Consider the following 15,811-nt stretch of genomic DNA (forward strand, 5'->3'; position numbering starts at 1 on the left):
TGCCTTGATGGGAAAATAAAATCAATAAAGCAAGGTTACAACGCTCACGGCAATTATGCCGTTAGTTATTTTTCATTTGTTGGTTTTCACACATCAACACACATCACCCCCACCTCTCTCTTTCTCTCTATCTGAAATCAATTACTTCGGGCCAGTGGTAAATTAATTGAGGGCGCGTTTAAGCCTTGAAATTAACACTTCATTTAAATGTTAAAACTTTTCTGTAACTTCTTACTTTAAAGTAATCATTTTCCTCCCAAATTGAATGTTGTAAAAAAAAAAAAAAAAAAGACGAGAAGCACAATATTTTATTCTTAGGCAGAAATAAGATGCAAGATTTTATTTAACATGTATTCTCTTTTTTTTTCAGCTAAAGCTAACACAACAGTAAAACAGATTGTACAAGAAAAGTGAAGAATAAAAGATGAGTCTCACAAGAGGACAGTTGAAGAAAACTGCACAGATTGTGGTTTCTTTTTTGAAAATGTAAAATAGAAATATTCATGACGTGTTACTTCATGCACTGGAAATATGTTAGTTGACACCTAAAATGATACGTGAATAACATGTTTATTTTCTTTCTGCTTCTTTTGATAAAAGAGGTTTGTGTTCAAATGAAAGCGACGTGTTTCTGTCTGCTGATGCTTTGGTCCCTCGTATCACTGCAAGTTTCTTATTGGTCTGGTAAATACACTCAAGGCTGCAGAAAGATTCATTACAGGCATTTTGATGGATTTTACAAATCTGAAAATGCAGCGGGGTTCTTGGAAAACATGCCAACTGAGGGACTAAGAGTATTAAGACAGTGAAGCTGGCTCCAGTGAAAGGGAACGGGGAGCGAGAGCTGTTTTATTGTTGTTGCTGAGATGGGTGAAATATAGGGCTGGGTTTTTTTTTTTTTCTATTTTTATTGTGGATGATTTTCATGACCTTTAGGTAAGCGACACAACATAAAAAGATAAAATCTCCACATACTCCGAAACCAGACACTGTACTTAGATACAAAACATTGGTCAATAGGAGAAAGGGGTTGCGTAATTAAGGGGTTTAGAGGAGGTAGCGTCACATGGAAAAGACTGAAAGGAGGAAATTTGGGGCTCTGACTGTCGCTGACATTTTCCTAAAGGTCTTTTTCGCCCACAGCACCTATGTTCTAGTGCTCGTCATGATGATGGCCTGCCAGCCGAGGAGACGAGGCGCTATCTGTTAATCACAGGCCCGACCGTGATCCATGTCCACTGGTGATAGCCATGATGGACAGTTTGCTGGAAGAGAGAGACAGACAGAGGAAAAGAGGGTGGGAGGGGGGGATGGACAAAGAGAGGATATTGATTTGTAAGGATATCAAATGTCAAAAGTCAATAAATAAAGACACAGCAGAACACAGCTATAAGCACCCTGGGGTGTGAGGTTTACGCTATAACAAATACAAACTGTGCACAATATGTACATGTAGATGTAAAGAGACACACAGGTACAGTCGACTGAATGCTTCACAGCCAGCAGGCGATCAATTAAATTACAGATTCTACGCCTTAAACAGTCTGATGGCTGACAACCATCTAATGGCGCAGGAAACAAATTGAGTAGGGTTATAATCATTAGAAACTATTTATCTGTTCCACTCGGACATATTGCTGTGACAAACACATCTTTCACTTGTTCAAATCTGACCTATCTAAACAACCCAGTTTGTGGATCACTTGACCCCGCAGAGGTCAAAGGTCAGCCGGTCCAAACGGCTATCAGCGCGCAGCAGGCGCCGTAAAACCGCTGTTTCTTATTTGAACCATTTGACCCCACATTAACCTCATTCTCTACCGCACTGAGAGTTATCACCTGCCACGCTGGAGGGAAAAATCCTTTACAGCATCTGGTGGCTACGCATGTGTGCAGGCCGGCGATAGAGGAGCGCTGCAGTTGTGTTGTTCAACACACTCTATTGAGTGAATTGTTGAGTTAGTGAGCGCCGGTGAGACCGCCGGTCACACAGTGAGCTATGTGTGATGCGTTCAAGACCACGACGGAGAGTCTGCAGCTGTACTTTAGCACAGCGGCGCGTTGAGTGAAATGCTAACGCGCTCACATCACGAGCCGCGAGCCGTGGAAACTAGCAAGCGAGTAAAAGTCACGGGAACGGCGAAGGATTCGTCGTTTGGCGACCATGGATTCAACCCGCTTTGAGATATAATTCACTTATGGATCAAAGTGGTGGACACAAAGCGGTGCCACACAGAGAGCTACGTCGCTAGCATGGCTAAAAACACCATATAGAGGCCAGAGTGAAGCATTTCACCTGCTGAAAAGAGTCAACTGGGAGAGATGGAAGAACGAGAAAGAAAGTAATACTAGTCTGCAGGAGCCTGTGTGGCCTGCAGCCAGTCGCCATGCGATGTCTCTGGAAATCTCAGTTGTCTGAAGCTAACTTTTTGACAGCTAATTGCATCTAGAAAATGGCCGCTACCGCTGCGTGAAGCTCTGTGAGTCCTATGACATGTTGGCTTGTAATGAGAGGAATTTCTTCCCGACTGAAACACATGAACATGCTTCTTAGCCGCCGAAACATTTCATATAAAATTAAGCTGTCTGAAAAACGGATACGATCAATGCTCTCGCTGGTCGGGAATAAAAATGATGGTGGTTCAATTCTGAAGTGAAGAGCAGGAAGCCACTCGGCGTCATTAACATTTTACTCTAAATTCTGACTTGAACCTGTAATAGTTCGACCCACGCTGTCAAGGAAACTGGCAAACTCCTTCAAACTCATTTTGGAGGCACTTGTGATAAAAGAGAGAAAAGAATATTTGGCAAAATCTCCTTCCAGGATTGTAGAGGATACTTCTTACTTATCATTTGACCCTCCTTTTGTTGTTCTGATTGCCACAGACGATTGGGACACTGACACCCTGAGAAAGTCGAGTTTAACTTTAAAAGATCCACGCTCCTGTCATTTTGAACTTAACGAGGATTTCCAGTGTTTGAAGAGGGAAGTCCCACGTCTTCATACGAGAGCCCTGCATGTTCGTGTGTGATCCCAACCAGGGAGTCGACATGAGAGTGTGAGAGTTTCCCCTCCGACGCACATCTCTGCACGACGAGTGCGGCTCATTCTCATGCGATTCATTGCATCTTCTTGAAGATCCTCTGGCGGGGAATGAGCGGTGCGCTCGCTGTAGAGGCGCTGATTACTTGCCTGAGTGACTGGTTGCGAGTATTTCTTGCCCTGTTGGACGTATTTTTAGCGACGTAGCTGCATTCTGACATCTCAGCAATTACTCTGGCGAGTACAAAGTTATTACTGTGGAGCTGAAGGCCAGAGCTGCCGAAAGTATGACGCAGAGTCGTATGAAACGCCGGTTTTCCAAGCACACCTGCTAAGACCTGCACGTACGGTACGAAGGGTGAAGTGGAATACAAATTGAGGGATATGACGAATAATAATACACATTGTCGCTCCATCACTTAGCCGGCGGGGGAGGCGGCCTCGGAGCCGAATGGACGTCTTTGAAAAAAGGGACAGGACCATATGTTCACACACTGGACGCCATTTTGTTGTGTTACACGTCAGTGGTGCAAAAAAACAGACGCTGCGCTGACGCAACCCAAAGGTTGTGAACTTTTTAACACTCGCCAATGTCTGCTAATCAACTCATTGTTCATAACAGAATAGAGCAACTAACTTTCATCTTATTTTAGAACCGCCACCGCGAGAAAACGCGTTCTTCTTGTATTTAAATATTTAGCGTATAGATCGATGGAGGCTCTCTCTCTGACTTTGTTGTATGCTTTAATAAAACCAACAATATGAGCCATTTATACAACATTGTTCAGTTAAAATGGCTCTATACTTCTCCATGTATACTTCAGTAAACATTGTGAACATGAGTTTATGTTCTCAATTGCTAATTTCAAGTCTTTAATCAGTCAGGATGTTCATTGAGTAAATTATAATCCCATTTAGAGTCAAATATACCATGAAGCTTGGATGCTACGCTAACCAGAGCCGCATATGGCGTCTCTCCATCTCTCCTCCGCAGTCAAAATATGGTCACTTCTGTTCACTGGATGCAAAACGTCAAGATGGCGACGGCCAACAACGCCAAACTCAAGGCTTTAAAATGGCCACCAACCAACGGGTGACCTCATGACGATACATCCACGTCTCACATCCAGGGCTCAAAGCGCCATCTAACTCGCGGAGGCGCCACCTTTGCTGAGGCGCCACCTGCACTTTAACCTCAGCCATCAGTGTTTTAGCAGGAATGTCAGATTCTGTATTGATCCTCTTTCAGTTTCTTTCAATCTCAACCTTCCAACCAGCAAAAGGTTATTAGTGATAGTAGTGTGCATTAAAGCACCTCACCTTTCTCTCTGGTTATAAACCTGTTCATATGGCTGAAAACTACTTCTTTACTTTGTTGAAATTCACTGACTGACATGAAGTTACGCCGGCTTTGCTTTCTGCACTCAGCAAACAGCAGCATGAAGCATAAACCCAGGTTGTGATTTTTGACAGCATGCTGGCATTTAGGAAGCAAAATGTGACGCGCATCCACCTCGCAGGTGTTCTGGTATTACGGCTGCAGGGCGTCGGTGGTCATGACGAAGCCTTCATGGCGTTGAACCCGTTGGACCTTTATCCAATCATCCACCGCGCTGCAGACTATTTCAAATGGAACCAAAGGGATCTGACTTCCAGAGGGAAGTCCGATGATAATGGAGGTAGGTTTTGGTCCGAGAACATTTGTTCACTTCTCAAAAGGATCTGCACAGTCCGCCCGGGGGACTCAAGCAATGGAGGAACGGTTGCATGGTTGATGGTTGATGGTTGCACCATAGTGAGAGGATCATGTCCTGGATCCTCTCCCTCGTGCTGCTGCCTCACCACTCTGCAACCAACCTGTTTATGATTATATTGTTTACAAGAACACAAAGCTCTTTGTGGATCTATCTCTTCATGTTGCTCTCAAAGCAGTCGGATGCTTCTAACTTTAAAACGTATAAAGTTTTCCTCCAGGTGAGCACGACCCCAAGCAAAGTGGGCCACTCTGACTGAGGTCATCCAACGCTGCATGTCACACCACGCACTTCAAAACTCATTCTGCCGCTGCTGTGTGTCACACAACAGGATCAGTGTGTGTGTGTGTGTGTGTGTGTGTGTGTGTGTGTGTGTGTGTGTGCAGTCCCACCATGCTGCCTTTCCCTTTTACACTGACATGGATTCGGCTCTGTCACTTCCTTGCAGATAAAATAAAGTTCTTTATTATGTATTTAATAAAGTTTATTTCAGGCAGCATGAGAAAATGTCTTTGCTTCATTTAAACAAACTTATTGAGTCTGTTGAGTTATTTCAAAGCAGGACTGGTTGAGTTTCATGGCCCTATAACAAAGCTCCTTTATGTGATGAGGTTACATTTATATCACCTGCAAAGCTTGGACTTGTTTCACTAGGCGAGAGGTTTTAGATCGCTTTACAGCCTTGGGTTTTTGAGTTTGAACACATTAAAAATAAGTAAATGTCTGAAAATCAAAGCATGTAGTGAACAATATTTCACCTGACTTACCTTTGGAACACTTTGGAACATATAATAAAGTACAGAAAATATAAGGATATGAGAAAGTCTCTGTGTTTTTAACCAAACGTCCATCTGGTTTGGGGCTGCGCGCCTTTGGTCTCGTGGCTTCAGCCCTGATGGAGTGTCTCCTCGTCCTTTCATGCGGTGATGGACAGTGAGGCCACTCAGTATGCTGCACCCAACCCCCCAAACTTCCATCTTCTTCAAACTTATTCTTTCCTTTCTCCTCGTTCCTCCAAAAACTCCCCGGTTCCCGTGGAGCGGCTGGTTTTGTGTGCGCGCCCCAGCCCTGTCCCGTGTTTATCACTTCTGTGACGGGTTGCCCCGGTCCCCCTCGCACCTGCGCGGCTCCCAGGTCCCTACAGGAATGCGCTGGGGCTTGTAATCGCCTTTGTGGGGGCCATTGAGTTGTACGGCTGACTGAAACTTCCCAACCTCACAGCGCGCTGGCCGCTGAAAGGGGCTCAGCGTGGGGCAGCGCTCCAAACCGCGGCCGCTGCCAAATTCCTACAGTGGCGCCCACAATCACTCCCACACAGGCCCCGATGCAGGCTACCGCCAGGCAGAGGGGGGCGGGGGCCGGGACGTGTGTGTGTGTGTGTGTGTGTGTGTGTGTGTGTGTGTGTGTGTGCGTGTGTGTGTGTTGGTCAGAGAGATGGTAAAGTCTACATTTAACTCCATACGAAACTGTCACCTTTCGCTCTACATTGGTCATCTATAGATGGTCATGCAAACATTTCATTTTTTGTGTGTGCACTGTTCGATCAGTCGATATGAGAAACATTAAGATGATTTAAGGCAACAACACACCAAATATATATGTTTCTCTCTCTTTCATTTTGATATCTCACCTCTTGTCAAAAAGTTCCAGAGTAGATGTTATTCCAACAACGGAGAAATCTGAAAAATACAAATAAAATAGAAAAGAAAAAAGGCGTTTGAATGCTTGACAAAGTTTCAAAAAATAAAGCAATTTCTCATAACTTTCAGGACATTTGTGCTGCGTTTCGGTGCATTAGGTCTGTGTGCCGGCGTACAGCGTGTGTAGCTGTGGGTAGATAGAGCAGCACTGCAGGATTAAGAGGCAGCAAGATTGTTAAACATGTCAACGTGTAATTGCACGATAAGGCCCCTTCCGAGGAATCCATTGGCCCAGTTGCTTTCTCTATTCCGCGCTAATCTCGCGCGGCACATTCGCTCTGTGCAATCTGTCTCCATAATCTTCTGTGACAGAGCGGGCGACGAGAGCAGCCTGTTTGGTAATTTTTTTTTTTAGGAAAGGAGGGAGAAGAGGGGAGAGGGGGGGCGCGGAGAAAATATGCAGAGGCGTGATAAAGTGACGCTAATTATCCCCATTTAGGACAGGGAGTGCAAGGGATCGGGGCTTTACGAGCAACCGAGTGTGCGCCGGTGCTGATGGCCTCCTAGCACGGAATATATCGCTGGCTACAAGATAAGAAGCAGCGCGCGGTGGAGAGATTTATTGGCCGGTCAGCTAAACACAAGCATACACACATATACACTCTCACACACACACACACACACACGCCGCTGCCTCGCCGCCTCCACGCGCTGCACCCTACACTTACCCCTCTTCCACCTCAAGGTGTAATTTATTCGGGTTAAATTTGCCAGAACGCTCCTCTTTTAGCCCGGCGATGCGCCGTGACGCGCTCCGCCTCTCCAGGCTTTTCAGTGCTAATCCGCATCTCTTCACATCAACAGATAAGATGGAAACAGATGCTAAACGAACGAGGAGGCCATCCCCGTGCCATCCCGTGCGCGCCAGTGCGGAGAGATGTCTCCATAGATGCGCGCTTCTTTTGGGGCTTTTTCAGAATTGAAAACAAATGTTCGAGACATTGTTCCTCTGATTTCTTTCAACAGATTAATGCTCAGCCAAACGTTGCACGCTTTACTGTGAGGCCTAACAGGTTTAATTGACGCGCCATGCAAGTCTTCATCAGTGTGAAATAGGCCCTTTAACTATGTATTTGAGATTAATTGATTTTAAAATGCTTAAGTAGGCATAATTTTCCCTAATTTGCATGTGTATGGCTATTAGTCTGTATCTACACATGAGACCTACAGGCAATAATAAAATATACATGTCAAACCCAGCTGCGGTCTGTCAAAAAAAAAAAATGACGTCATTTTCAGAGCAATTTGTCATTATTTAGAAAAGTTAAACAATGTGAATGACGTGGTATTGGTTTTCTAAAATATGTTTGATAAGCAGTGAAGGAGCTTTTGGACCAATAAGTCATCTCCAGTCCAACATCTACAACTTTGAACATTCTGATGAGTCATCATAACCCCACTGGCACGAGCGCGCGCGGCCCAAGGTTAAGTCCAGTGTGAGCATCGTTCAGGCTGCAGAGGTTTAGCTGTGCACGTTGCTGGATGCTCGTGTTCCATCTGGACTCATCTCACGCGCTGCTGTGTGAGTGAAACCACGTTAAAGATTATTTATTGTTCTGTAATTCCCCCCAAAGTCTCTTGTTCATATTTTATTGTTCAAAGGAAACTTTAATGCTTTAATGTTTCCTCGGTTCCCTTCACTGCCTCTGAGCTAAAAGTGGAGAAACCCGTAAAATAACAGTTATTACATTTCTCATTTTGAGCAATATTAAATAGCAAGATTTAAAAAATACAATTAAATATATGGAGACTTTTGATTTTGAAGATGGACTTATTTTTCTCGGAGGTCTGTTGTATTGTTGATCACCATGAAGGTATATGTACTACATTTATATATTTAAACTATATCATATTTCACTTGAGGTATTTTTACTTCCAAACAATTAAATTCCTAAAGACAGAATTATTTAAACTTCATGTTGATGTTGAAATAAACCAGTTCACTATAGTATTTCTTATTTATTAATGCTTTTTACGTCTTATTATTTCATTAAGTGTTCAAAACAGAAGCAGTGAAATTATAAAATAGATTTCTCTCAGTGCATCAAAAATATATTTATCTATTTGAGTGTTTTTGTATTATATTCAGATTGTTTTTTAAGGGCCTCACATAAACCCAGCCAATATTAAAGCTCATGAGTTTTATGGCCTTGTGATGTGTTGTTATATTTTTAAATAACATTTCGTTATGTATATTCTGATGTGATCTAATCAATAAATATAAGTCTGACACGACCTTGCAATGCGTTAGAAAAACAGAAATATTGAATTAATGTCTATATTTCTGCTGCTTAAATAAACTATAAATACTGTCAGCTCATAATAAATTACAGGAGAAAAGTAGGTTTGTTCATAGCATAAATGACGTATTGCCTGTTATTCACATTAATAAATGAGGAGGTTTGGTTAATAAAACTAACAGGTTCTTATGAGGCGTTCAAGTGTCAGATTTGTTAAGAAATTATAATATAATATGTCACTTGAATATATTTTGGCCTATACAGCAAAACTTCTTCATAATCTATGAATACATGTCTCATTACTCACATTAAAGTGAAGCCCGTGAAACATCATCATCCAACCGAGATGCTGACGTTTCCTCGGAGGCCAAAGTCTGGAAAGCTTTTACGCGCAATTACGCACAAACAATTAGACTATTTAAAAGCTCCAGGGATCATGTGGTGTCACGATTTAAACAGGTGGCTATGTTTTTTTTCTCGAGAGGAGGCTGGATGATATTTGTGTGTCCTAAAACGTGAAAACAATCCTGTAAGAACATTGTGAAAATAATCAGTCTAAGACGTTGTCTTAAGAATCAAAGCAACATCTGGTGAAATTTATTCAATTCTTCTTCATTGCAATATCCGGGCTTTTCACTTGCAGAAAAGCACTTAAATTACAACAGCAGTTGCCCGTCATCCTTTGAAATATTAAAATTATTCACAATTTACAATAATTAGAGTGTTACAATAAAAAGAGATGGTTTCCAAGAATTAAGACACAGGCTTCTGCAAATGAACACAAATGTTTAAAGAATGTGATTTCCCCCATTTCTTTTTAAAGCACTTTCTTAAGATTATGACACGTTATCTCATTTTCAATAACTTACAAGAAAAGTATGAGACAATTGAACCAAATCCCCCCCCCCCCCCATGTGAACCTGGCGTAACCCTCAACTAAGACTGTGAAGTAATGGACAAAAAGATGGGAGCACAATCACCAATATCTCAGCATCATATTCGTTATATAATTCCACTGGTGGCTATTAATTTAAAAAAAAATAATTAAAAAAAATTAAAAAAGAAAAGCCGAGATGAATTCGCTATGTACCTTCATTTACAATATCATAAACATTCTGTACAAAATGCAGGTAGTTTTTCGGGACCGGGGTTATTTAGAAAAGAGGTAAATATTTGGTTATGTGTTCGTTTGCAGTTTTCAATTATTCTGTGAGTTCTAAATGTGTGTGAGAGGGACCGTCCCGTTCACTCCCGCCGCGGCGCTCTGGTAGTGCTGCGGCAGGGCATGGAGTCTACTTTGCATTGACGGGTCCCCCGGCTCTCCGGTCGGTAAATACATGCTTATCATCTCTCTCAAGTCACCGGGGCACGGACCCCGTGAGTGTGTGCTGCTGACGGGAGGGCTTACACTCGGCTCCGACTTCACCAGCGACCCTAACGTCCCCATGGCAGCGGAGGAGGAGACGCCGGAGCCCTGGTGCTGTGTGTAGGTGATCCCGCCGTAGCCGGATGGAGAAGCGTTCATGTAGCTCTGAGAGTTCGAGATGGGGCTGTACTGCAGCGCCGTCATGTCGTAGCGGTGCATGGGCTGGGGGTTGTGTGAGTGATGGTGGTGTGAGTGGTGGTGGTGGTGCGCTCCGCTCCCCGGGTGCTGGCTGTAGGCGAGCTGCGCCTCCTGCATCATCGCCGCGGCCGCCGCGGCAGCAGCCACCTGCCCCGAGTACGCGCCGTTCGCCCAGCCGTTCATGTGCGCGTAGCCGGAGCTGGCGGAGCCTCCGTGACCCCCCGGGCTCTCTAACCTCTGCCCGACCCCGGACGAACTCATCCCGACTCCCAAACCAACTCCACCGCCACTGTGCCCGGAAAGCAGTCCACCGGCGAGGGAATATTTGTCCTTTTTCAGCAGCGTCTTGGTCTTCCTTCTGGGCCGGTACTTGTAATCCGGATGCTCCTTCATGTGCATGGCGCGCAACCGCTTCGCCTCGTCGATGAAAGGGCGCTTCTCAGCCTCGGACATCACCTTCCACTCGGCGCCCAGCCGTTTGCTGATCTCAGAGTTGTGCATTTTGGGGTTCTCTTGCGCCATCTTCCTCCGCTGCCCACGGGACCACACCATGAACGCGTTCATCGGTCTCTTCACCCGCTCCTGGTTCGCTTTGGACCCGCCGTTCGGCCCCGTTTGCCCCGTAGTCGTGTTCGTTTGGGGGCCGGGGGAATGCAGGTCAGTTTCCATCATCATGCTATACATTCACCTGGTTTTAAACTTCGCCACCAACAGAGAAAAAAAGTCTATTTCAAGAGAGGCGCGCGCGAGATCGGGTGCGCACAAGTTGCCCGGGGTGCAGAATGGATATTCTAACCCCAAATGATTCAAACACGAGACAAAAAATAATCCGAAAAGGGATATAAAATGTTCTCCAACCAGTATTTCACGCTGTCGTCGCCTGGGTTGGTTCACATCCACTGTGATAGAATGCGCATTTGAGCCACTTTCCCTGTCGAAGTTAAGAAGTTGGTTAAAGCGGCGGCCATATGATGCGCACTGACAGCGGTTAAATGAACCACAAGCGGCCAATGGGGCTCTAACAGCAGAGTGATTTGCATGGCGTTTGGTCAGGTGACTAGAGGACCATAGAGGAAGAGCACACCGGGGGAGGAGGAGGAGAAGGAGGAGAAGGAGGAGGCAGGAAGGAGGGCCAATCCCACAAATAGAAGGCATTTGAAATTTCCAAACACGCTCTCAGAGACATCAGCTAAACAAAAATAACTAAGATTTGTGAGCAGGGGTGCAGTCTAATGAGTCAACCGTCTAAAAATATGTTGCAGATGTGGTTTCATTAAGAATTGTTTAAACAGATTCCAGTTGTTAATTCGCTTCAGCAAAAGTTCGGATATAAATCACTTTGCTCTCCACTTATTTTCTGTATCAGTGCTTGGACTTCAGAACATTTCCTCTCATCTTTAACACTTGTTCTCACATCGTGCGTCCTCGCAGCCTGGGCCCAACTCTCTGTGAATTACAGCCTATAAACCAGTTCAATATCAGGCGACTTGATGCTCAACCGGCGCCTCTCAGCCCTTCTTTCAGACCACCTCTCTTTCTCTCTCTCTCTCTGTCTCTCTCCCTCCAGGTGTGTAATTAAGGTATGTAGTAATAGCAGGTGTCAGGGAGAGAGAAATTACACACACTCGGCGCAGAGGATGCCGTGAAAGAGGTTTGGTAAAACACCGTTTGGTCTCAGAGCAGAAGCCCCTCGAGCACAATGGCGTGACGTCGCCGGGGCAAAGCGCCGGTATCGCCGTCTGCTGGCGGTGGAGATGCTTCCTGACTGAGCCCGAGCTGCAGCTGGACACGCGCAGAAAGACCACACGTATACTCTCATTTTGTCAGTGGACTTTTTTTTACGTGGCTGATACACTTTAATTCCCCCGTTTAACACCTGCAGGAAGCCGTGAGAGGGAGAGAGAGCCGATGCATGTGTCTTCCGCGCATGTATAATTCAGATTTCACAGCTGACCTCCCATGAAAAGCCCAATCAACCCCTAATTGAAAGGGAAAACGAAATACCACTTCCCGCGGCGAGACTAACGATTTAATCATTCCATCGTCCTTTGCTGGTTTTTATATTTTAATTGGGGCTTAGCTTGAGATGCTCTGTGTTCAGGGCCCGAGGGAGCGGGATCACTCGGACGGATCCATGCGCCTTTGGTTCAGGGGTTAACGGGATATCACTGCGGTCAATACGCGGCTCCAGTGCCGCAGCCCCGCGGCCATGTGGCTGCAGGCCCGAGGACGATGACAATATAATGACACACAATATAATGACACACAATATAATGACACCTGCAGAGCTGCAGGGCGGCGGCGGCCGCGAGGAGCTGTCACACTAATACACTCAGATACAGAACATGACGGCGCACTGGCCTCTTTTAATAAAGAGAGGGACATAACACCGATACGAATATGAAAACTTATCACACGACACGTTCATAACATGTATGGTGGTGTTACATTAGGGAGTCATTTATTGACCAATCCAGATTATTTCAGTAATACAAAAAAATACTAAAAACTACTTGTTTTAATACATGAGGAAATATCTACATGAATTAAAGCGCCACGAGCATCCATTGTTAGTTAAGAAACACATGATTGATCAAAAATAAACACAAAAATACACTTTTGTCACGGTGTTGATTAAAGTATCGATCGAGAGAATTCATGACATTCTCATAATTATTCTGATAATAATAATTATTACTATCATCATGACGTGTTTGTCTCATCATGAAGTGGATTCAGGAAAGTAGAGGATCAGTGTGTGTGACCCCGGGGCCCCGGCGGCCCTGCTTGCGCTCCCTGTCCCCCCATCAGTTACTCCTCTTTTAACAAACCTCTTTTCAGAGCTGCTCGCTCCTTTGTGCGCGGCCTCTGCAACAGGATGTGCGCGCTGCGAGGACGCTGTACGGCGAGGGGCAAGGGTCAAAGCAGTTATCACCCCTTCCCCCTAAATGAATAGATAAATAAGAGACGGACTGGGCATAAATACACAACTCTCACTAATTATTCTGCACAGCGGCCAGAGGGTGCTTGTGCCTTTTCATTTCAGAAAACCTACAACAAATATATATATATATATATATATATATATATATATATATATATATATATATATATATATATATATATATATATATATATATATATATATATACACACACACAAGTTAAAACATTATTTTTTTAAGAAAAACAAATTTATTTGATTTTCTTTCTAAATTATTTTACCTATAAATCCCCCAAACAATGACGTCCACGCGTGTGCATGTTGTCCGTGCACAGCCCAGTGGACACGCCAGCGGGGGAAACAGGTGGATTTGGCTTTTTGGAGGAAAACCAGTTATGATCACCTGAGGCTCGCGTGAGTGAGGTAAGAGAAAGCAAATGTTTTAGAGCCTCAACCTACACAACCGAATATCCTAAAACTACCCCCCCCCCCCCCCTTCCCTCCCTTGCTTCCTGAAAAGTAATAAAAACCCAAGATGTCACCTTAATACCGACATCCATCGCGCCGCGTTAAAACAAAGCCCGGTTGGATAAACTTCCCATGTCCCAGCATGCAGCGGGTTAATCCGGACAGACATTACTGATCATTCCCCAACAGACCGGGAGCCGGTAATGTCACCTCGGAAAATCAAACTGAGTCAGTTGGAGAGCAACTGGTCGCATCCTGAGGCGGAGAGCCGCGCGCTGTGCAGCCGCGCGCGCGTCCCACTCGTCCCGAAATAAAACCAGGAAAAGACAGAACAGCGAGACACGCGCGCCGCGCGCTGAGCCGAGCACCGCAGAGCCCGCACGGTCCGAAATACCGCGAACCAATAAAAACACTTATTCCACTTCGCGCATTCACAGATTCAAAAGCCTTCAAATTCACGTAGCCCCTTGAATTATTATTATTTTTTAGCATTTATTCCACTTTACGTTTTAACAAAAAATAAATTGTACTCACAACATTTATCAACTATGCATCTCCAGGATAAATACCAGAAATGCGTAATTGTCTTACGCACACTTACGCATGTTCCCCTCGCTCCCTCTACTCCAGACCAAGTGGGCAGATTTCTCCCTCCATGCTCCTAAAGCCGTCCTAAACCCTCCAAAGCTTCATGTAAGACCGCTACTCCCACTACAATCTGGCCGCTCGAGTGCCAAGGCCATCCATGCCCGGTGCCCAAACGCACCACTCCACACACACTGAGGGGCAGAGACAAGAAGAAATGACATTTATTACACACTCCAAAAAAGACAATTCCAAGTTATTGTTTCTCTCTGCGAAAGGGGGCTTGCTTCTAACACAATGAAGCGTCTTTTGTGTTGCACAGAACAATACAAAACAAGTATTCTAATAAATAGCCACTCTTTTTTTCTCTTTTTTTTTTTGGCTCTCCAGGATGAATGGGCTGGAGCGGCGGGGCTCTGAGAGGCAGCTGTGCCGCATTCGGGGAGGAGGGGCGAGGACTCGGGGAGGAGCCGCGCACCCCCTCCGCATCCTCCTGGATACTGACTCCCATTACTGATCCTGGAGCAGAGGAGGACGCAAGCAGAGGGGGAGAGGTTCTGACTCTCTGAGGCCGTTTTTTTTCACGCGGGAGACTTTGTGTCCAACAACGTGACGCTCAAACCCCCAAAAACTACAGCTTCATGCTGTGAAGTCCACATGTTGCTCTGTTGATATGCTCTGACAGCTTCTAGGAGGGGAAACACACACACACACACACACACACACACACACACACACACACACACACACACACACACACACACACACACACACACACACACACACACACACACACACACACACACACACACACACACACACACACACCTCTCTTATATAAATATGCCGATTAGTGAAGCTTTAACCGTTCTGGAGTTGATCAAAGGCACAACATTTTGGTTTGTCAGACACATTTAAGGCTTGTTTTGGAATTTTATGAATCTGTTAAATTAATAAACACACACACACACACACACACACACACACACACACACACACACACACACACACACACACACACACACACACACACACACACCCCTGTGCTCATAAGGTCATAAGGTAATATTTCCTTCTAGAAATCTGACATCTTAAAGTAAGCCCATCTGGCTTAAAGTGTCAGGATAACTATTGTTATTGTTATTATTCCTGGAGTTGCTTGTGAACCAACCTTCTCATATTCTTTGGTACCAGGACAAAGATCCCGTCGCTGCAGATTAAAACAACGTCTCCGTCCTGATCCTCCAGAGATTACTCTGTCACTTTGCGAGATGCTCTGCCTCCAACAAGAACCGCACACAAACCACGCAAACAGGTGATTGACACAAAGTGGTAAAGCTAAGTAAAAGGCAATATTGAGAAATATTAAGAGGGAAAAAAAAACAAGAAAGACAGCGAGAGTGGGAGAGTGAGCGAGTGAGCGAGAGCGCCGGAGAGATCAGGTCAGGTTCAGGCCTAAAAGCGTGGAGGGAAGAGTGAGCCAATCGGCTAAAAGCAGAGGTCTGAGCTGGGTT

General features: G+C 44.9%; 1 protein-coding gene across 3 annotated transcripts in view; it reads right to left on the reverse strand.

Annotated features, from left to right (window-relative positions):
* Positions 1–325: 325 nt before the first annotated feature.
* The window catches only part of sox1a (SRY-box transcription factor 1a), a 69,939-nt gene continuing 54,453 nt past the window's right edge, over positions 326–15,811 (reverse strand). The window contains exons 2-5 of one of the 3 annotated variants that reach the window (XM_068572462.1): positions 14,247–14,491; positions 10,146–11,232; positions 6,428–6,476; positions 326–1,265 (exon numbers count right to left, since the gene is read on the reverse strand). In XM_068572462.1, the coding sequence (XP_068428563.1) occupies positions 6,456–6,476; positions 10,146–10,985 (861 nt within the window). In that variant the 5' untranslated portion in view covers positions 10,986–11,232; positions 14,247–14,491 and the 3' untranslated portion in view covers positions 326–1,265; positions 6,428–6,455. Of the gene's footprint in view, positions 1,266–6,427; positions 6,477–9,662; positions 11,233–14,246; positions 14,492–15,811 lie in introns of those variants that run through there. The other 2 variants (XM_068572460.1, XM_068572459.1) reach the window with 2 other exon arrangements.

Source organism: Clinocottus analis, unplaced genomic scaffold, assembly GCF_023055335.1.
Source record: "Clinocottus analis isolate CAN_PGR_092001 unplaced genomic scaffold, fCliAna1.0.p SCAF_12, whole genome shotgun sequence".
In the NCBI taxonomy this organism is placed as follows: domain Eukaryota; kingdom Metazoa; phylum Chordata; class Actinopteri; order Perciformes; family Cottidae; genus Clinocottus; species Clinocottus analis.